The following is a 23,556-nucleotide window of genomic DNA, read 5'->3' on the forward strand; positions in this document are numbered from 1 at the left end:
ACATTCAACCTTGAACAACCAATTCCCTTTGGCCCCTTACTCTTCCCTTTTTTGCATGGAGTCATAAAAGTTATGGCAGTTATTTTTTGGCTTGTAAAAAAATCTATTTCTGCAGTTTGAAGATGGAATGTAAAATTTCTGTGATACATGTATATAAAAGTATATTTATTGAACCATCCATACACATATCCATGCTGATTCCAATGGAAAAAAATTAAAGTTTTCTGAAATTTTCTGTGGTTAAGTCATAATTGTTATCATCAGATCAACTTCATGTGAGAAAACTTTTGAAGTCTTGCAGTTACCCAGAGAAAAACTTATGTATAACCTGGAAACATTTCACTTTAGACAAGCTTTATGCTGAGAAATGAGAATTCATTTGTTCATTCAAGAAATATTTATTGGTTGGTGCTACGGGGGATAACAAAGATGACTCTAGACACAGGTCCTGCCCGTAAGGAGCTTACAGTCTAGTGGGGGAGATAGAACACACAAGTGGGTGGGATACATGGTCAGAGCTAGGCTTTGGTAAGATGAATCTAATATTGTGTATAAAATAAGCTGGAGTAAGAAGAGATAATGTGGAGCTAAAAACTACTGAAATTACCTACGTGAGGAGAGATGTGAAAGACTACTGAGGTAGAATGATAGAGGACTTAGCTGGAGACTGGATGTAAGGAGTTAACAAAAAGGGAAGCAGACGACTCATGTGTAGGATAGGCCATGTTATGAATGAAGAGCAATGAAGGAACAAAATCATTTTGTGTGGAAATCCGGCATTGGGATAGATCAGGGACAATCTGATACAATGGCTAATTACCAACACCAGGAATGGAAGAAGCTCAAAACAGCCAGTGACTTCCTCCCCATCCCCTCCAAATTTCCAACATTTTCCCCTACTGAAATGTCACAGTGCCTAAAATTTAGTGCACTCAAGACTACCTCCAGGCATTCTTTGCTTTTAAGAATGAAAACTGAAAATTAAATTGTTATTTAGGACTTCTAGAATAAGTCACTGTACCTTCCTATAATTAGAAATATAGGAATTAATTCCCCAGTCCTTGTCCTCTAGGAGCTTATAGTCTAACAAGGTAGTAAACAGATATAATTCTAACTCTAGGTTTAAGGAGTTAAGTTATAAACCATGAGAAAGGTATCAAGTGTTCTAGGAACACTTTAACTTTAAAAATGAAGGTCAGAATTTCTGCAGTTTGAAGATGGAATGTAAAATTTCTGTGATACATGTATATAAAAGTATATTTACTAAACATCTGTACACACATACCCATGCTAATTCCAAAGGGGGAAAAAATTACATTTTCTGAAATTTTATATGGAAATTTCACATAAAATTTAAAGAGAGGGGACAAAATGAAAGGGAAACATGAGAACAAATCTGTTACTCATTTTGAATCCTGGATACATCAGTCCCCAAAAGGGATTCCCTATTTTTGATACAAATTTTTTTTTGCGGAGGGGGGGTGGGGAGAAGGGGACCTCCTGAACTGAACTTTGATAAAAATTACTTTGATGGCAGACTGGGGTCCAGGGTACAGATGCAAAAATGTATTCAAGGAGAAAAGGCACTACAGCCAGGGAATTAGCAAGGCCAAGCTGATTAGGGGGACCACAAGCAGTTCAGCATACTGGAGCATCATTTCTATAAAGAATGAGAGAAATAACCGGAAAGGAGTATTAGGACCCTGATACACATATGGCACTGCCAGGCACTAAACAGGGTATATGCCTAAGGCCAAATTGCTGCCCCCTAGGAGCTTACAGTTATAACAATACAAGGTGGAAAAGCACCACAATGTACAGAATACAAAATGCTGAAGGATTTTAGAAGAAAATTACAGCTGAGTTTCAGCTATTAAAATATTAGGATACCCAATAGCTTTCTGAGAGAGCTAGTAGTAAACCCATCCCTGAGGGAAGCAAAAGTTTTTAATGTCCTTAGACAACAGACCCTGCTAGAGCTGGGCATGAAGCCAGTTCTAAAAGGAAGAAAAACACCACACACACACACACACACACACAGAAAACCTGGGTATGAAAACTAGACTGAAGGGTGAACTGAGTAAGCAAATAAAATGTGGTGCCTTCCCTTCTCTTCCCACATCCTGAACTTTAGCAGCTCTGGCCTTCCTACAGGGAACCTGGACTGGTGATCCCTGAAGATTCTCCATATTTCTTCTACAAGCATATTAGGAACCGTACTGACCAATCCTCTGAGCCATCTGTATCATCTGTAAAATGGAGGAGTTGGAAAAATCATGTATTAAGCCTTTCCAGCACTAACAATGTTTTTCTATGATTGAAAAACTACAGGAGTCTTAAGTCTTTCCTGTTGGAGAGATTCAGAATTGGGGGGGGGGGGCGGGGGGGGGGAGAAAAACCAAGATAATATTCTGATTTTTCCTCACTTAAAAATGTTTTTCCATATAAATCACAAATAATTCCTATTCCATTAGCTAAAGGCTACTTTAGTTCAACCCTCCCTTCAATATCTCTAACATCTACTTATACATGAATTTATTTTTAAAACATGTCCTACAAGCTACTCTAGTTAAATGTGCACCCAACTGTAAAGAGAGAGAACGAGCAAGAGCAAGCAAGTCCACCCTCTTCTTTCCTATGCCAGCTTCATGGTGTCTTCATTCAGTGCATACACAATCTTCACAACAAAATTTTAAAATGTGAACAAATCCAAAGTAGAACAGGTAATATCAAAGCATGGTAAATACCAGCAACCAAAATGGCTTTAATTGCAGCAATAGTTGAAATTGTTTCTGCCCAGATTGATACAATCTTCCCTCTAATTACTACCAAAAATATAGGCAAACATCTCTTAAGTGGATTCCTGAAAAACAAATACTTGCTAAAGTATTTCAAAATGAATTGATAAATACTTTAAACTTGCTTTAAAAAAAAAAAAATCCTAACACATGCTGTACCACCCATCCCTTGCAAACCTGTGACTGGCCATATTTCAAAGTATTAAACATTTCTGTTATTACTATAACCAACCACATCACACTTACAGAATTAACAGTGGAATAAAAAGAAAAAAGAAAAAGCTACCAGGCTCAAGTTGGAAGCCAGGGAGTAGAAAGACTATCCACAAAGTTTTCAAAAAATATAAACAGAATTGAATATAATCTTGATTTTAAGCCATAAACATAATCAAAACCAAAATTGGTTAAAGGTGACTTCTAATCAACTTTTCACTCATTCAGGTCATGCTTTCAGACAGTGACATGAAAACATGAGCAAGACAGTCTATTATTCTGAGCTAAAAACATATCTACTAAGAATGTGCAGAATTAAAGTTTTATCAAGTGTGTCACCATTTTTCCCTTACTATAGAGTTCACAAGCCTACCTGTGGTCCCTAGAACCTCAACATCAAGTGAACAAATATAAACCCCAAATGGCATTACTTTAAGACCAGAACTCCTTATTTCACTGTCTGTAGTGCCATACGGCTATCATTGAACCAGCAACCTTCATCTGCTCCCCCATTCCACACAGGACATTGCCCAGTTTTTAAAGCACTGTGGAAGGCTGTCTCCAACTGCCTGTTGACTACTTTTGGTATATAAGAAGTTAGCTAAAATCCCCACATTCCTTCTTTTACAAGGTTAAAAATTGTTGAACTAAAGTCAGAAATTATCTCATCTGTATGCAGTTCTGCAGATTCTTTTAAATAGCACAAAAATAAAACGGAAACGACATCTTCAGATCAGTAGCTTTGACAAAAGCAACCATTTACTTAAAACAAATAAGTCATTCAGCATAAATCATTGCCTACAAATCTAAACTTCATGGAAAGATTATTTCCATACTGAGACTAACCGCTTTCTATAAAGTGCAACATTTTCCACTAAATCACTAAATTCTAGAAGGGTCTTCAAAAAAGGGCTGAAAAAAAGTGTCAAGAATGGCAATTGTATGTATAAAACAATTATAAACTCACTTGAATTATAGTAAAAATATTGTGATCATCTACATTCAGATTTCAAATTTATATCAAATGAATTATCCAAATAGATTTTTTAAAAATGCAGAAACAGGGGTTGGGGATGTGGCTCAACCAGTAGCGCGCTTGCCTAGCATGCGTGCGGCCCGGGTTCAATCCTCAACACCACATACAAACAAAGATGTTGTGTCCGCCGAAAACTAAAATAAATAAATAAGTATTTAAAAAAAAAAAAAATGCAGAAACAGTCAGGCATGATGGTACATGCCTAAAATCCTAGCAAGTGAGGAGGCTGAGGCAGGAGAAATGCAAGTTCAAGGCCAGCCTCAGCCACTTAGTAAGAACCTGCTCCAAATAAAAAAATAAGAAGGCAGGGAATGTAGCTCAGTGGTAAAGCGCCCCTGTGTTCAATCACCAGTTTAAAAAAAAAAAAAAATTAAGAACAAGTTTACTATTTTATGTTACTATACAATCTGCAAATATCAAAAGAAGACCTAAATCCAAGTTCAATGATTTGATTTGCATTAAAGTAAGTGAACAGTAATGATAAACTTGTTCTGAATATATTTCAGACTGAGGTCTCCATACAGTAGTAATTTTATTATAGAAATCCTATTCACTAAATATGCCATTCAAATATAAATAAGTAAACATGATTCTACAGAAAAAACAATTTTGAAAGTCATTCTGCTCCTTGCTACACAGATGACTTTTAAGGCCTCATAATTTACCTGTTCTAATGCCATTTCTTCCATCTGTTTTATTGAGGATAACACCATGTAATCTACAGAGTAGATGTGAGAATTAAGTTTTCTAACTTAAAACTGAAGTGCAATTAAACTAATGCTGTGGTAGTAATCCAGTCATCCACAATCAGATAATTATTTTTGGATTATCCTTTTCACTACTCCCTAACAGTAGCTCAAAAGACTTGAGAACACAGGAATACAATCTCACTAAGAAATAAAAATATTTTTAAAAAGCCAAGATCTACATATTATTTATCCATTTATTTATTTATTAGTTGTAGATGGACACAATATATTTATTTATTTTTATGTGGTGCTGAGGATTGAACCCAATGCCTCACACATGCAAGGCAGGTGCTCTACCACTGAGCTATAGCCCCAGCCCCCAAGATGTATATTCAACAAGCAGGTCTTAAAAGACCAAAACACACCAAACCAAATTAAATTCACCCAGTTAAAATATTTATGGGTCAAAAATCTCAAGCTCATTAGGCAAAGTATTATGAATTGGGCTATTCCTACAAATAAAAATTTGTACGTTAAAATCTGAAAGTTTTATGTAATAAGCTGCTGCTGCCTACAGAAATCTTAGAGCAACGTATTTCACTTCAACTTTCCAGCAGTGTCAATATATGCATCTTTATGCTCTCATGTTTATTCTGTAAGCAATAATGTAAATAATGGTATTGGGATTCTTAACAGTGTCAACTATGATGCTAAATCCTATTTCTTAGATCCAATGCCATTCAAAACCCCACATCCATCCCAATTCTGATGACTTGAAATTATTTAGGAAACAACTTTTGTTTTCTGAGATTATGCAACAATTCCTTGCAACATTATAAGCAGCCATATAGCACATATTGCTATACCTCTCCCCATTTAAACATTCATTTACACACACACACACACACACACACAAAATGCACGTGGCCGTACAAAAAATAGGAATTATTAATTACTTAGAACAGATGCTATTCTAATTCCTCAGAGAGATTTACATTTCCTAATTATTTATCTGAGGCTGAATTTCACTTCCTTCACTAGTTTCCCTAATCCCACTGTTCCACTTACCCACAGGAGTAGGGACCATTAGTGTTCTCAATGGGATTGCTTTACTTTTGCAAAACATTTGGTATCCGTGGTCCCCACCCAATATATGTTATTGCCCCCCACAACCCTTCCAAATCTCACATTTCCAAATGCTCTCCAGGATGTACTAACAGCACTAACTCAAGAAATAACTATATCAAGTTAGTGCCCTTAAACTTCTAATTAATATGAACTTGTTTTTTTAAATGCACAACTTTGTACTCAATTATAAAAAGTAATTTCTAAGCTATCTTTAATTTATGACCTTGAAGTTACTGCCAATTTAAAGCTTTTTTTTTTAAATCAAAAGCTTAATATAAGCTATGAATTTGCAAGTTGATTTCTTTCCAATTATCACTAATCTGGGCCAAATAAAGTGATTATCAAAGAGTTACTTAAAATGATCCACAAAACAGGCACGTAACTCGGTTACATAAATTTCTTTATGTGAAGGAGATGATGGCAATTTTCAAATAGCTGAGGTATGGAGACTAAATTGATAACATCACTTCAGTCTTAACTAACCTGTTCACAAAAAAATCTACAATTTCTCAGCAATGGTGAAACAAAACTGCTATTTCTATGTTATCCTCAAATGAAAAGTCCTAAGCATGAACACTGTTAAGAGTAAATAAACTAAATTTGACTAACCTGGTTGCCCTAATTATAACAAGTTACCAATATAAAGGCTTGTCTCACACATGTAAACAAAACCTTCACCCACCTCACACACAGCACTCAACAGATAACATACTATATAAAATGAGTATTATTAGTCTATATTGCCAGATTAAATTTTCTTCCAGAAATATTTTAATAAAAATTGGCCATTTCCAAGAAACACCCACTGCATGCCCATCAATAAAAGAGAACCATAACAAAATAGAAAATTTACCATATGGCTATGATTTAAAGAAAAAAAAATTGCAGACACTAAACACATCAGCAAAGTCCAATATTAAAGTTGCATTCCTTCTTATGGGCTATGATTAAGAATCTGATTAGATATCAAAATAAAACTTAATACAAATGCTTAACTATTTAGGTCAAACGACCTCTACAAAAGTATCTGTCCTCCAAGGCATTCCAGTTTGAGACTCAGTTTTAGAATAAGGCATAACAAATATTAACAAAAGACATACAAGGTGATGAAAAGAGGAACTCCACAATTCCCCACATACTCTGAACCTAATAAAACAAATCTAATTTTTTTTTTATTATTATTTTTCTTTAAACAACTGCCAAGATTGGAACCAAAGATAAATAGAAGGCACAACAGTTTTTGCTCTGGTTGTTATTTGGTTGGGGGGATTTTTTTTCTTTTTTTTTTTTTTAAACAAATACAAATGAAACATGAAAAAACTCTACTTCAAAAGAATCTAACAGTTCAAGAAAAGCCTATTAATTGCATTCTAGACATTTAAAACCTATCTCACAATTTAAATTTCAATGGTAAAAACAGTAGGTTTTAGAATTATTTTGTGATCACATATCAAAAGAAAAAAGTTCTATTAACACCTTTTATTCAGTTTTTAACCACATCAGGGAGAATCAAATGTCAAATTTTCCAATGGCAATTTTTCCACATCAGAAGGTAGTCGTAACTCTCAAAGAATAAACAATTTGGATTTTTCCTGCCTCCAAAATGCTTATCAAATCCTGCATTCCTCACAGGTTTTGAAACATGTAGAAAATAAGTAAGAAATATTCCAATGAATGAAACATACCAAATGTCAGTAATAAGCAAGACACATTCCTTTGGGGAAATGGCTGTTTAAAAAAAAAAAAAATTCCAGTCTGTATATGCAAAGTAAGCAAGGAAATTCAGTCTTTTCGTTTTTTCTTCTTTAAAAATTCGTTACTCCTAAAATAGCGTTCCACAAAACTGGAAGTGAAGGACTAAAAGGCCAGGAGAAGGGAAAAGGGAAGGAGCACACACCATTAACACAAAAAGAAGTAAAATTGTACAAACTTAAGCAGTTTATAAGACTAGGATCATCATACTCCAAGATAACAAAGGCTGGTTGAAGAAATTCACCATTCTGCAGAAGCTGGGGTTTTTATGCTTCATGAAGACCAGTGAAGAGCAATTCACTGCCGTGGAGCAATCCCCCTTCCCACTCCAAATCCTGGTTTCTGCACCATGCCTCCACGGGGAGGGCCTCTCATTCCACCGCCCAGCCCACCTCGAGGGCCTCCAGGCCCCCGCAGGCGGTTATCTCGACGGTCCCCTTCCCGAGCAGCTCGAGTCTTCTTCTCTTCCACATTCAGTCGGACTTCACCTCTGAACATGATTGGCTGGAAGAAATCAAGGTAACCAGACTCAGCGCTTATGAACTACACCTACCAAAAGTAAAATGACGCTACCATAAAGAACCAGCAGCTTACAAATCAGTCAAGTTCTTGCAATCAATTTTTGTTTTAAGCTCAGACAACATATTTTCCTGTTAACAAAAGCACGGAAATGTGGTAAGGTAGGCAGGCTAGTTAAAAAAAGCCAAATTAAACAACATAGGTAATTGTCATTATATTTACTTAACAAATCCTAAACAGGATAATACAAATGAATTGCCACCTTCTCCATGGATTTAGAGGCTTAGGCTAAAACTTCATCATAGAATATGCAGAGATGGTACTATACATATTTATTCTAAGTACATTCTCATCTCAAAAAAATGTCATTATACTGAGGCAAATAAAATTCTAGACACTAGCAAATTAAAGGCCAGGGAAGTTAAGACACTTGTCCCTTACAAGTGACAAGAGTAAGTCTATGGGTCACTGGACTAGTGAATGGGAGAAAAGGAATGTAATCCACGGCCTCCTGTCTGGGAAATATAAGCTTTAAACCACTGTGCTATATTACAACATAACATAGTGATCAATGTTGCATAAACTATTTCTGTACTCACAAAACATTATTGAAGAGAGCACAGCAGCAGACTTCTACCTATGCAGTAAAATGAAGAAAAGGCAAGATACATCTATGGTTAACCCCAAAGAAGGAGTAATCTCCAAGTACAATTCCCAGATAGGTCTTAATGGGTTAAACATGATGGAATAAATTACATTTTACATATAAAGACACAGCTTAAGGATGAATACACTCTAAAGAACCAAAACATACCTATATTTCAAACATAAAAAAAGGAAGAAATCAAGATAAAAAACTGCTTACTCTGTTACTAAGAACTTTCTGAACAGGCTCAGAATCATCGAATACAACAAAACCAAAATTGGGTAATTTTCCACCACTGTTTATGCGCAGCTCCACCACATTCCCATAATCTGCAAGTGAAACAGATTTTCAAATAATGTATTAGCAGAAAGTTCCCTCTTAAATGTTAGATGTACACTGTTCAGTATCACTAGACACTGAGCACCTCAAATATATCTAGTCCAAATGGACATGTACCTTGAGTGTAAAATACACACTGGATTTCAGAATTAGTATTTTAAAAAAATAAAAAAGGAAAGCAAAACACAGGCTGAGTATCCCTTATCTGAAATGCCTAAGAACAAAAGATTTCAGATTTTCTTTTATTATGAAACATTTATAAATGTATAAAAGATATTTGAGGGATGGAATCCAAATCTTAACACATGAGGTCAAGTGTGGATTTTTTTTTCTTTTTCTTTTTTTTTTTTTTGGTGGTGCTGGGGATTGAACCCAGGGCCTGTGCATGTAAGACAAGCACTCTACCAACTGAGCTGTATCCCCAGCCCCAGGCGTGGAAATTTTCATCTGTGACATAATGTTGACACGCAAGAGTCAGGTTTTAGAGGATTCCAGATGCCTTTTTAAAAAACTTTCTGGGGCCTAGGGCTGTGGCTCAGTGGTAGAGTACTTGCCTCACACATGTGGGGCACTGGGTTCGATCCTCCACACCACATAAAAATAATAAATAAATAAAGATATTTAAAACAAACAAACAAAAACTTTTGGTAGTACTGGGGACTCAATCCAGGGTGCTCTACCACTTAGTCACACCCCAGCCCTTTTTTATTTTCAGACAGGGTTTTGCTAAGATGCTAACACTGGCCTTCAATTTAGGATTCTGTTACCTTAGCCTCACAAGTCACTAGGATTTTAGGTGTATACCACCATGCCAAGCTTAAGAGCATTTTGGATTTTCAGATTTAAGGAAGCTTAATCTGTACCTGATTTTTTGTTTTTGCAGGAACAGGTACAGGAGATTGAACTCAGGGGTGCTTTACCCCTGAGTCACATGGAGACAGGGTGTCACCAAGTTGCTTCTTCACTAAGATGCTGAGGCTGGCTTTGAACTAGAGATCCTTATGCCTCAGCCTTCCAAGCTACTGGGATTACAAGCACGTGCCACTATGCCCAGCTCCTCATATATTTATATTTTGAAATGATTTCTTTTTACTTTAACATGACTACTAGAAAACTTAAAATTATGTATGCAGCTCCACTATTTCTACTGGACGGTGCTACACTAGATTAAGTAGTGGTTAAAACTAAATAACTTACTTTGAAAGAAATCTTTAAGTTCTGATTTGTCCACTTCATGAGGCAGGTTGCCAATGAAGAGTTGGTGACTATCAGGATGTCTCACAATTCTTCGGGGCTCAATATCACCTTGCTCACCAGCCTCACGGACTTAAGAGACAAAAACAACAAGGAAAGACTAGAGAAAGACCTTTCAGGGACTATTCATAAGCAACACTTCTATTACTCCACAGTAAAAAATACTAAAATATCAATGTCTCCCAAGTTGTCATCTCAAAAATCACACAAACTAGAGAAATTACCCAATTCAGCTCTTACTTGGTCTGGGTCCCCTCTGAGGAGGAATATTTATTCGTTGCTCTCGTACTCGTTGATCCCTCTGAGGCCTCTGTGGTGGAATCTGAGATTCAGGCTTAGACTCTGGACGGGGCTAAAATATTTACAAGTTAAGTTTTGTCTAAAAACAAAGCAGGCTCATATTTTTTCCTGTGAACTTTTTAAACTAACAATAAGGTTCAAAGTAAAATATGACAGTTCCCTCAAAAAAAAAAAAAAAAATCATTAAAAAACAACTATATGCCAGTTCCTGTTCTCTAAACCTCTGTTGAGTCGTATTAATTTGCCTCCAGTCAGAGCCTTACCTGTGAAGCTGGTACTTTAACTACGTGAGGTGGTATTCCAGTAACAGGAACAGCTCCACTGGGAGGAAGGTTCTTACTGGTCACAGATGCCCAAGAAAATGTCTAAGGGACCAATGTTATATGATTACATTACTTATCAAAACAACATAAAAGCTATCAACTTTTGATTTCCTGTGCATAATGTATGTATCACATTCTCATAGATAGAATGGAGACTATAAACATCTTGCAATTTCTTTCCTTCATCTACTCACAAATTTAGAACTAAAACTCCTTGAACTAATGATCAAGTTAAAGTCAAAGATGAAAAGATTAGGGATAAAGAAACTACTTTTAGTCAATCTGAAGATATATACACACACTCACACACACACATCATATATGTACATGGATAATCCTCAACTAGATTTCACTGTTATTTTCATTAAACTGATGTTTGCATTTATATTGTGCTATAATACTAAAATAATGATTTACAATTTAAGAAGGATCACTAAGTTTGAGGCCAGTCTCAACAACTTAATGGGATCCTGTCTCAAAATAAATAAATAAATGAATAAACAAAAACAGCTAGGAATGCACCTCCATGGGTAAAAGCGTCCATGGGTTCAATCCCCAATTCCACCACTAAAAAAAAAAGATGAAGTATCAAAAGATTGTTGATAATGACTGACAAAAATGGAACTTACCATTTGAATACCTAAGAGGCATTCAAGCTACCTTTGAGGGGGTGGGAACCACAGGCGATTTCTTTTGATGTTACAAAGTGACAGGCATCATGCCTCTTATCTGAGACATGGCCTAGTATGTAAGAAATTTCCCTAAACCAATAGGAAATGCATCAACAAGGTTAACAAAGCAACTAAAAAAGGAGAAAAGAGTTTTTTAAAAAGTAAAAATAGAATAAAGATGAAGACATGTTCCTTACCCTCAAGTCTTCCTGTACTGTTTGAGCTATATCTGTAGGTGCTGGAGAAGAACTCTTCTGAGCATCCTCAGGAGCAGGTTCTTCTAATACCGGCTCAGACTTTTCCTCTTGGATTTCAGATGCGGGTTCTTGCTCTGGTTCTGGTTCAGGATCAGGCTCTGGTTCAGCAACAGGCTCCTCTAAATGTTCTTCCAAGTCATTGCTTTCACAGGAAAATTTGAGAAATATAATTCTGCCTCCACCGACTTAGAAATTCTTTTTTTTTTTTTTTTTTTTTTGGGGGGGGGGATACCAGGGATTGAACCAGAGGAGCTTAAACACTGAGCCACATCCTCGGCCTTTTTTACATTTTATTTAGAGACAGGGTCTCAATGAGTTGCTTATTGTCTCACTAATTTGCTGAGGCTGCCTTTGAACTTACAATCCTCCTGCCTCAGCCTCCCAGGCCACTGGAATTAGACATGTGGCACAGCATCTGGCAGAAATTCTTAATAATATATTAACCATGGAAAAAACTTCTCTCAGGGAGGAGGCTAGAGCTTGATGGTGAAGCACATGCATAGGATGAGCAAGGCCTGGGTTGTATCTCCAGCACAAAAAAAATAAAAATGTATCCCTCTTTTCAAAAAAGATAAAAGAAGCAAGTTTAGGGGGCTGGGGTTGTGGCTCAGTGGTTGTGGCTCACTCGCCTAGCTCGGGTTCGATCCTCAGCACCACATAAAAATAGATTATAAATATTAATAATTATAATTATTAATAATTAATAAATATTTAAAAAGAAGCAAGTTTAAAAAGTTATTTGCTCAAATTCAAGCCAAAATATTTGCTCAAATTCATTCAAAACAAATGAAAAATTTTCTCATCCTATAGAAATTCTAAAAGTATTGCCATTTACTTATCACACATCACAAAATCTCTCATACCTAATGGGCTGGGGGAAGAGGGAAAGAGGAAGTTGCTGTTCTTAAAATCTATAGTTTGTTTTGCACATTGAATGAAAAGTTCTAGAGATCTTTCATACATCTATGTGCACCTTGTTAAGACAACTGTACCTCATACTTAACACCTCATACTTAAACTCTCATAAAAACACATAAGAAATTTTAGGAGAAATAAGATAGTTGTAATTCAGAACAGTTATTAAATTTCCACATAAATCACTAGTAATGCTGTTAAAACTGCAAGTGTATGCTGAGGCTGTAGCTCAGTGGCAGAGCACTTGCTTAGCATCTGTGAGGCACTGGGTTGGATCCTTAACGCCACATAAAAATAAACAAATAAAATAAAGGCATTCTCTCCATCTACAACTACAATAAATAAATAAATAATTTTTTTAAAAAACTGCAGGTGTTTTTCCTCCTGAAATTCTAATTCAGCAGATTTGTGGCATGACCACAAATCTTCATTTTTAACCAGCAATCCAAGTGAGTAATATTGTTAGACCATCATCACATTTTGATAAACAACTGAAAATATTTATTATAATTTTTTGACATTAATTAATATTAAGCACTGAATATAACATTTAGGATGTCTCATGGCAACATCATTTCAATCCCTATCAAACACATTTCTGCCCCAAGCACAAAAATAAAAAACCCTAAAATATAATGACATATTTGGCATCTGAGGTGGTAAAATTCTTTATTTCTACTTAGTTCACATATTTTAATTTATACCTGGTTACTCAGTACTTAACACTTTATATTTCCCCAAAAGCATTTAATGAAATACCTTGATTTAGTGAACTATTGATAAGAAATATTCAAAAATTTGTACTTACCACCAAGAAAAAACTAAACCAAAAAGTAACTGATTGGTACTATTCAAACAGTCCTCATAGAACACTCTACTATTAATAAACATCATTTTTTTTCATTTTGTCAGAGATACCAAAGCCAAATCATTCTTCTAGAAAATTATAATTTGATATCAAATCTGAGAAGGTATGATTGCTCTCTAACAAAGAGACAGATAATGCAATTTCTTATGTAGCCCTGGACATGTAAACAAAAGTTTCCTTACCTGACAGTCTGATCATAGAAAGTTCCAGAATCATCAGGTACCACCTCAGGTGTTTGCTGTCTTTCTTCAGGCTCCTCTACTTCTTCCTCAGATTCTGAGGAAAAGAAATTTAAAACATAATTTGTGCTTACCTAATTTTCAGTTCATTATAATGTCTACTACAGGAGATTCATATCTTTTAAACTGATTTTACCAATAAAGATGAGAATGGGAAAACAATGTCTACTATTTAAAAAAAAATAAAAGAAAGAGAAAATGAGGTCATAAAGGGAAACATACATAGGGCAATTTGATAAAATCATGACACAGATTTGAAGGACAGATTAGTGTCTTGGTTAACACAGAATATGAGGTCATATTTCAATAATCTAATGTACCTTACTAGCTACCACTACCTTAGGTAAACTAGTATATCTCAATACCCTAATGTACTTTATTGGAGAAACAGTACCTAAAGTACTGTCTATAAGGTGTATATTACATAATAAATGTAAAGCACTTAGAACAGTCTGAGCCATGTAATAAAATTCAAACACTATCCATTGATCTGCTTTTGCACTTAATCCACAGCTATCCTTTCTTTCAGGCTAATTTTCAAGAATATTTGTATAGCAAACAGCCTTAGAAAAAAGTATTCCTCAAGAGCAAAGGAGAGGCATGTTACTGCCTAGAAAAGATTTGGTTTCCCTGAAATAAGGGTTTCACACCTTTAACAACCCACTGCAATGCATATATCATGAGACCTTCTTCATGGGGTCCTATGGGAACTAAAGCAAAAATGCTACTATTGGCTGCTGAGAATGATAATCTACTTCTGACCTTAGAGTCAGGTCGACTCCCAACCTCCATGAAAAAAGCTAATCAATTAGCATCCAACAAGGGTAAAAGCTGAGATTCTTCTTGTCTTAACAAATACTACTTAATCACAATAAAGAACCAACAAAACTATTCAATAAACCCATTATTCCCTAAAGGTCCATCAGATGTTGTTTAAAATGTTTAGATAAGTAACGTACAGTGCTTCACTACTTACCCTCCTGAGGCTCAGTGACAAAGCCACCAAAGACCTCATCTTGGTATCTGAAGATATCATTATGAACATAGAATTTATTTGCAACAGAGCCCTGCAATGCCAACAAAAAGTTTTAATTTATACAACAGACTTTCAAAGAGCCAAATAACTACACCAGTGTTCTAAACTAGCAGGAGATACTTGGCAATGTCTGGAGACATTTTAGTTTTCATGACTGGTACAATCACTTTACAACTATTAAGCAGAGTGCAGGGATGAACAAGATAGCCCCCAAAACAAAGAATTAGTTAACCCAAAACGCCAAAAGTACCAAGATTAAAAAGTCATGCTTTATACTACAGTTATTTTAAAAACTATATTCTAATACATTTTATTTGTTCAAAACATTTATCCTCATCACCAGATGAATACCAAAAAAAAAAAGATTAAAAACTCTAAAGTATGTAAGATGCAAAAGCTACCACCTCAAATCATTAGGCAATTAGATATTTAAAAGTCCCTATATCTGCATCCAAAAATATTCATTCTAACATTCCAGGGTGGTTTAGCTAAGGGGAAAAAAATTGCTCACATTATGTCTAAGACATATCCAAGTCCAAATCCAGTTATGTTATTTAGTAGTTACTCAATTTCAAAGCTGTTCCCTCATCCATAAAAAAAGATCAACATATATACCTCAGTGCATGTGTTCTCAAAGTTTATAAAACAATGCATTATGTTAACATAGAAGAGTCATCCCTTTAGAGTCTGATGTATAAAAATGAATAAAAAATTTAAAATAAACTTTTCCCTTTAAAGGGAAAAAAAAAGCTATACACCCCAATGCAATTCTTCACACATTTAAAAGTCCTTCAAATATTTTTTTTTTGGGGGGGGGGGTGGTACTGGAGATTAAAAACAGGGGCACTTAACCAGTGAGCCATATCCTAGGCTCCTTTTTATATCTCATTTAGAGATGGTGTCTTATGAGTTGCTTAGGGCCTCGCTAAGTTGCCGAGGCTGGCTTTGAACTTATGATACTTTGGCTTCAGCCTTCTGAACTGCTGGGATTACAGGTGTATACCACTCACTATACCTGGCTAGAATAGAAGTCCTTCAAATCTTTACCCTTCAATATAACCCTCCGTTTAAAAGATGACTAAAATGATTTCATGTAACTTTTTCAAATAGACAAAAATACTCTCTTCTCAGTAAAAATATAGTATTGCATTTATTATTCTAAATATTAAAAATTATTTTAAAGATTTTAATACTAAAAAATAATGGTCATTTTTTCATCAAGTTTTTAATGAGCCACTTCTACATATTTAAGCAGACATGATTCTTGACTGTGATCAATCTGGAAGACTTTCATGATAAGCCTAACTACAAAGAACTAGGGTTCCTTGAAGAAACAGCTGATTCTAGAATTGTGCTAAAGCAGGGTCTGTGCAAGCTGAGCCCAGAACATTTTGCTCCACAATGTTACAAAGTGGACCCCCCTCAAAAAACAAACAAACAAAAAAGACACAAAAGAAGCTTGAAGGGGTTCCCTCTGCTTGGATCTGGAACATTTTAGACATGACAGTAACAGATTACAACTCATTAAATAAACTAAAAATCTACAAATGATTAACAGATAAGAAAGAGAAAGTCCTTTATAGCAGGATGCCAACTAATAGGGGATTAGATAAACTCAATTTGTCACCATCAAAATAGCAACTGATTTCAACCAAAAATCAATGATTGCTAAAGTTAGCATACAAGTTGATAAGTAACAGGATACAAATCTCAAAACAATCTGCACAATGCATAAATCAGAAAAGGAAAAATACTTAACAACACAGTAGCAAAACCTAGTTAACATCACCTTACATAAGGTTAACATCATTAATAAAAGTAAATAACAGGGCTGGGGTTGTGGCTCAGTGGTAGAGCACCTGCCTGGCATGTGTGAAGCACTAGGTTCAATTCTCAGCACCGCATACAAACTAATAAAATAAAGGTCCAGCAACTAAAATATATAAAAAATTGAAAGACCCCTCCTCCCCTGCCCATCTTAAAACAAAACAAAAAAAACAACTAAATGACATCATATGCCTCTTTGAGGTACTAAAAGATACTTAAGTAAGAAGTGTTTACAAAATAACATGACCGTTCTCGAAAAACATCACTGCCATGAAAAATAAAAGATTAAGAAACTACTACAGGGGCTGGGGATGTGGCTCAAGCGGTAGCGTGCTTGCCTGGCATGCGTGGGGCGCTGGGTTCGATCCTCAGCACCACATACAAATAAAATAAAGATGCTGTGTCCACCAAAAACTAAAAAATAAATATTAAAAAAAAAAAGAAACTACTACACATTAAGAGACTAGAGACACATTATAGCTAAAAGCAATGTATATCTGTGTATTGAATCTTGGACCTGGAAAAAAAAAAAAATCACCATGAAGTTCAATATTGGTGTGTTTTCTGAAATTCAAATATGGACTACAGAATGATAGTAACATTACATCAATATTTCCTGAATTTAATTACTGCACTATGATTACAGGACAGAATTCCTTATTCTTAGAAATTGCCCACTTAAGCTGGGAAGGTTGTGTGGTAAATCCCTTGCCTAACACAAGCAAAGACCTGGGTTCTTCCCCCAGCACCACAAAAGGAAGAACAAAATCAACATGCAAGTATTTAAAACAAAAAGAAAGAAAGAAAAAAGAAAATAAATGCCCACATAAGCATCTGAGCATGACTAGAAATGTCTTAAACTTCTTTTCAAATGATTTAGAAGAGGAAACCTTTTTAGGGATACCTAAAAAAAAAAATTATAGGCTGGAGATGTAGTGCAATAATAGAGTGCTTGACTAGCATGGGCAAAGCCCTGTGTTCAATTTCCAGCATTACAAAAAAAAAAAAAAAAAAAAAAACACAACCCACCATAAGTGGGCAAGTATTGACAGTAACTCTATAGCTATAGGTAAGGTTTACATAAGCATTGCTGCACTATTCTGACAACTCAATGTTTGAAAGTTCAAAAACAATTTAAAGATATGCAAAACCTTTCATTTTTTCCCCACATTATTTCACTACTAAACATACCTCCGGGGCAAGGACAAATGTTTGCATGAATCTCCGCAAAGCCTGGTTGTTGTTTGATAAAAGACCCATCACCTGGACCACCACACCATCATTTAGAGTAGCATGAGCATCAACATGGCGAATCTTAGTGTGGCAGTTGGTGAAGTTTTGTGACATCACCTTCCTGTGAATTTCCTAAGGAATCAAGGCCAGTAGTTAATGCCTTCAATTTTACACCTTCAAAATATCCCCAAATTTCCTAACACAACATAGATAAAAGAGTATATACATGTTTAAGTTACAACAAGAGTTTTTTTTTTTTTTTTTTTTTTTTTTATTACTCTATTCCCAGTGAGTTGACTTGGATCCTTTAAAATAAATGTCCTGGATTAACACTTTTAAAAGCTTAGAAAACATGATCCCAGGCTAAAAGCAACTATATTCTAACATACAAAGCATTCAGAATATATCATCCAATGTGAACAAATGAAAATCACAGGCCATTCAACAACTATCATATTTATAAAATAGTAACTACCTAAACTTCTATTACAATGTTGCAAAATTCAATCTTTCAGTATTATCAAATGTACTAAGCATGTATCTACCTCAACTTTATTATAGGTTGGTTTCTAGATACTTCCAGACCCAAATAAAACTTGTACTTACTTTCTGTCCATAGACTGCATCTGCTGGCTTTCCATTTGAATCCAATCCCCCATGAACATAGGAAGAGTTCTTTCCATAAAATCTGTATCACAGGAAGATAATTTATTTTCTATCTTTAAGTACCCTAACAGTAAGTATTTATTTTTCACATTATAAATCTACTTCACTGGCTGATTATTGAAGGCAGGAATGTGTTTTCTTTCTTTATCTATATGCAATCATCTATCCATCCCCTCCATGCCATTCAGTTAACATTTTCTGAATAGGAATGGATTTGGTTAAGTGAGGCAGAACACTTATTTTCCAAGTGGTAACTTCCACATTTCAGGATTATCATGTTGGAAAAGATCTTACAGTTCATGTCAGAAAGATCAGTCACTTAAACTTAAGATTCTGTTTTCACTAGGAGGAAGAAAACAGCAGTTGGGCTGGGGACAGCCACATTCTCCATAGGCTTGATGAGTCCTTTTAGATTTCAGAATGCATGAGCAGTTCCTATTAATTACTTGCAAACTCACACAGGCAGTTTTAGAAGTTTTTAACAATTTCTGCTGATGCAGTAAGAACTTTTAATTTCCTGTAGTTTTCGTTCATCTGTATCTTCAAATACCGTTTTCACTACAATATTCTACCATACACACACACACAAATGCCCCCAAACTAGGCAAAAATCACTATTAAATATTTTTTGTTATCTGTCTTCCAGATAAGTATATTTTTTGAATAAATAAGCCCATACATATTATTTTATATCCTGACTCCACTCCCCAACCCCCAAAAAAGGAATAGGTCTGGAATCACTAGAATTAGTCTTCCTTTTAAAGCTACTAAGAAGATGTACATGTGTCAGAATCCATTCACTACTGGCTAAGCCACTTTTCATTCTAAGATGTGCCTATGTACTTCAGAAATTAAAAAAAAAAAAAGTGGGAAGGAAAAAAACAGCCTTAGAATGACAATATTGGCAAGAAAATACATTAATGCATTTGATTAGTTTCTTTAAATTCTTGCTTCTTTTTAAACTCCAAGTTTAACTAACTTCTAAGGACAGAAAATAATAAAACTTTCATAAAACAATGAACAGGAAGAATAAAAACCGATTTGGGGACTTGTTCTACCACTTAATAGACATGAGAATAATACTAGCAAATTTTTAATTTCTCTGAGCTTCTACATCCACAAAGTGAAGTTAATACCTTAATGCCTTACTGAAAAGTTTTTGTAGGTAAAGTATAAAGTGCTTGGAAATGATAAAACCTTAAAAAAAATTTTGTTTCCATTTTCAGTGTAAAGCCAAACCAGGTATTAAGACTGAATTTAGGGCTGGGGATGTGGCTCAAGCGGTAACGCGCTCGCCTGACATGCGTGCGGCCTGGGTTCGATCCTCAGCACCACATACAAATAAAGATGTTGTGTCTGCCGAAAACTAAAAAAAAAAAAAAAAAAATTAAAAAAAAAAAAAGAATGAATTTATAGGGCAGGGGTTGTGGCTCAGAGGTAGAGATCTTGCCTTGCACATGTGAGGAACTGGGTTTGATCCTTAGCACCATATAAAAATAAACAAAACAAAGGTATTGTGTCCATCTACAACTAAAAGAAATTTTTAAAAAGGATGAATTTATAGGGGTTGGGGATATAGCCCAGTTGGTAGAGTGCTTGCCTCACATGCACAAGGCCCTGGTTCAATCCCCAACACCACCACCAAAAAAAAAAAAGAATGAATTTATAAACCAGGCACATTGGCACACACCTGTAATCTCAGAGGCCTGGGAGGCTTGAGACAGGAAGATCAAGAGTTCAAAGCCAACCTCAGCAACTTAGTGAGGTTCTAAGCAACTTAACAAGACCCTATCTCAAAAAATAAAAAGGGCTGGGGATGTGGCTCAGTGGTTAGGTACTCCTGAGTTCAATCTCCACTACCAAAACAAAAAACCAATCTGTAAATTTTCCTCATAACCATGTAATATTGAATATGTAAGTTGGCCACCGTACAAAGGAAAAAACAGTTCTGGCCAAACAAATATACATTTTGGAAATTATATGAAATTATTCTAACAAGTCCACATCAATAGTTTTGTATAATGTAACACTGTTTATAAAAGGATATACTGGAAGCACCCTTCATCATTAGGAAATTAAAACATACTACATCTCTATAAAATAATCTGTCATAACTAAAATTAAGTGATACATGTACTACCATTAAAGATGACCTTAGATTACCAAGCAAAATAAGCTAAAAGAGTTTGTTAACAGAGTTTATTAAAACATGTTTGCATATACAAAAAAAAGATTTTAGTATGCTATTACCAAATATTTTCACGATTTGTTTTTGTTTTTCTGGTTTTTGCAATGCTAGGAATCAAACTGATGGCCTCTTATATGCTAAGGCAAGCGCTCTACCACTGAACCTAGATCTTCTTAAATATAGTCTTAATAAGTGAGATTATAACATTTGTAAAATTTAGTTAATAGTTCTTTTTAAATACTACTTAGAAATTCTTTTAAATTTTATAATTTTAACATCCAGTACTTACAGGTACTTATGTAAAAGCACTGTTATACAACAACCTCATAAGAAATATGCTGCTGAATGGAAAAATCTCACGTATAAGCACCACACGCTATAAAGAAAGAATTAGATGAATAACTTCTTACCTATGTAGCATGTCTGGGGCCTGGTTCAGCAGTGTGTAATACTGTCTCACAAACTCCCGCCCGACCAGCAGGGGACTAGGCTTCTCCATAACCATTGCTTTGGTCAATTCAACCTGGGGGGGTAGGGATGGGGATAAACATTAAAAAAACAAAACCCACACATACCAGGTGACATTTTACACATTCAAATTTACTAAAATCAGATGAACATATGTGAAGGAAAAGTCACTATGAAGAATTCACCACTGGGGCTGGGGTTGTGGCTCTAAGGTAAAGCACTTGCCTAGCATGAGGGAGGCACTGGGTTCAATCTTCAGCACCACATGAAAATAAAGACATTGTGTCCAACCATAATTAAAACATAAATATTAAAAAACTTTTTAAAAATAAAAAAGAATTCACCATTGTTCCCAAAATTCAATTTCCTTAACTGGATAAAATAACCTCAATATACACCCTACCATAATTTTCTTGAGTTAGTAAGTACACAAAAAACTATGCTGTATTATATGCATGTACATATATGTAGCAACTAATCCTGTCATTATGTGCATCTATAATGCACCAATAAAATAATGTGAGGAAGGGGCTGGGGCTATAGCTCAATGGTAGAGCACTTGTCCAGCACATGTGAGGCCCTAGGTTTGATCCTCAGCACCACAAAAAAAATAAATAAATAAAAGTATTGTGTCCATCTACAACTAAAACAAATAAAATGAAAGAAAAAGTGAAGGGGAAAAAACCAGCATTCTAATTGCAAAATCATAAACACATTCTTATTGTGGCAATAGAAGATTCAAGGACAATAACCTTAATATGGCTTTAACATCCAGGTACAACCTATCACACCTTCAACTCCATCTAAATCAGATAACCTTTAATATTATTTAAAAATAGAAACTATATATGTGTAATAATATGATGCATTTTGCTGTCATGTATTTAAAAAATAAAACCAATTAAAAAATAGAAACTTTAAAATCAAGATTTCTAAATGTACTTATTAGCTCATCTTATAATGGAAACAAAAAGACTATAAAAATCAAATGGGATAAAGTTAACAAGACGTTTTTACTCAGCAAAATAATTCCTACTACTCAAAATAATCAAGAAGGTTTGCAGGTAATACCTATGAATATTTAGATACTTATCAAGTTCTCAATTATTGCCAAGTATTACCAAAAATGACTTTCAGAAAAAATCTGATATTCTGACTTTTTATTTAAAACTGGAAAGAAAACCATTCTCAACTTACACAAATATACACACATACACACACATTAACCTAATTATGATATGCAAAAGGAGAAGAACTTTATTTTATATTTTAAAAAGATGGGCAAAATGGATTTTTCCCCTTCCCAGAACAAGGGACTGAACCCATGTACGCGCACATGCTAGGTCAAGTGCTCTACCATTGATCTACATCCCAGCCCCTTTTCTTCAATTTTTTTAGACTAGGTCTTAAGTTGCAGAGGCAGCATAAAACTTGTGATCTTCCTGCCTCAGCTCCCAAGTTGCTGGATTACAAGGTGCATACTACCATGCACAGCAAAATGGATTGATAAATTTCTGAATAAACGATTTGTTTGCCCTAAAATCTAGTTTGTTTATTTAATAGATAATCTTGCTATGTTTTTCAGGCTAGCCTCAAACTCTTGGTGCAAGCTCAAACTCCTTGACAAATAATCCTCCCACCTCAACCTCGTAAGCAGCTAGGATGAAAGGAGCAGCACTGAACATGGCTCTTGCATCATTCTTGAAGAGCTGTCCCCACTTACTACTTGCTTCACCAAAATCTATATCAGTCCTAAGACTGTTCTTCATTTTCCCCAAATTACAGTCCCTCAACATGGATCAGCTTTCATAATAGGAAAATATATTGCCTTCAGGCATGGTTATCAAGATACCAGAAACAAAACTCTGGAACTGAAGTATTAAACTAATAAACTATCAACCTGAAGCAGAACGAGAGCCATATCCTTCACCTGTCTCTTGATCTAAAATAATTCCAGCGGGGCTTAGTGGCACACACATATCCCAGTAGCGTGGGAGGCTGAGAAGCAGAAAGCCAACTTCAACAACTTGTCAAGGCCCAGAGCAACTTAGTGAGACTCTGTCTCAAAATTTAAAAATTGAAAAAAGGGGTCTGGGGATGTATCCGTGTACCTCTGGATTCAATCCCCAGTATCAAAAAATAAAATAAAAATTTGAAAAATAAAATAATTTCAGGTTTTCTTATAGATCCC

At 35.1% G+C, this 23,556-nt stretch overlaps 1 protein-coding gene across 1 annotated transcript in view; it reads right to left on the reverse strand.

Moving 5' to 3' along the window:
• Window positions 1–378: 378 nt before the first annotated feature.
• The window catches only part of G3bp1 (G3BP stress granule assembly factor 1), a 38,128-nt gene continuing 14,950 nt past the window's right edge, over window positions 379–23,556 (reverse strand). Inside the window, exons 2-12 of the mRNA XM_027938689.2 lie at window positions 21,308–21,420; window positions 18,650–18,731; window positions 18,002–18,175; window positions 14,924–15,014; window positions 13,891–13,984; window positions 11,866–12,067; window positions 10,938–11,039; window positions 10,615–10,726; window positions 10,318–10,446; window positions 9,001–9,110; window positions 379–8,120 (exon numbers count right to left, since the gene is read on the reverse strand). Coding sequence (XP_027794490.1) covers window positions 7,914–8,120; window positions 9,001–9,110; window positions 10,318–10,446; window positions 10,615–10,726; window positions 10,938–11,039; window positions 11,866–12,067; window positions 13,891–13,984; window positions 14,924–15,014; window positions 18,002–18,175; window positions 18,650–18,731; window positions 21,308–21,402 — 1,398 coding nt within the window. The 5' untranslated portion in view covers window positions 21,403–21,420 and the 3' untranslated portion in view covers window positions 379–7,913. The remainder of the gene's footprint in view (window positions 8,121–9,000; window positions 9,111–10,317; window positions 10,447–10,614; window positions 10,727–10,937; window positions 11,040–11,865; window positions 12,068–13,890; window positions 13,985–14,923; window positions 15,015–18,001; window positions 18,176–18,649; window positions 18,732–21,307; window positions 21,421–23,556) is intronic.

This window comes from Marmota flaviventris, chromosome 5 (genome assembly GCF_047511675.1).
Source record: "Marmota flaviventris isolate mMarFla1 chromosome 5, mMarFla1.hap1, whole genome shotgun sequence".
Classification (NCBI taxonomy): Eukaryota; Metazoa; Chordata; class Mammalia; order Rodentia; family Sciuridae; genus Marmota; species Marmota flaviventris.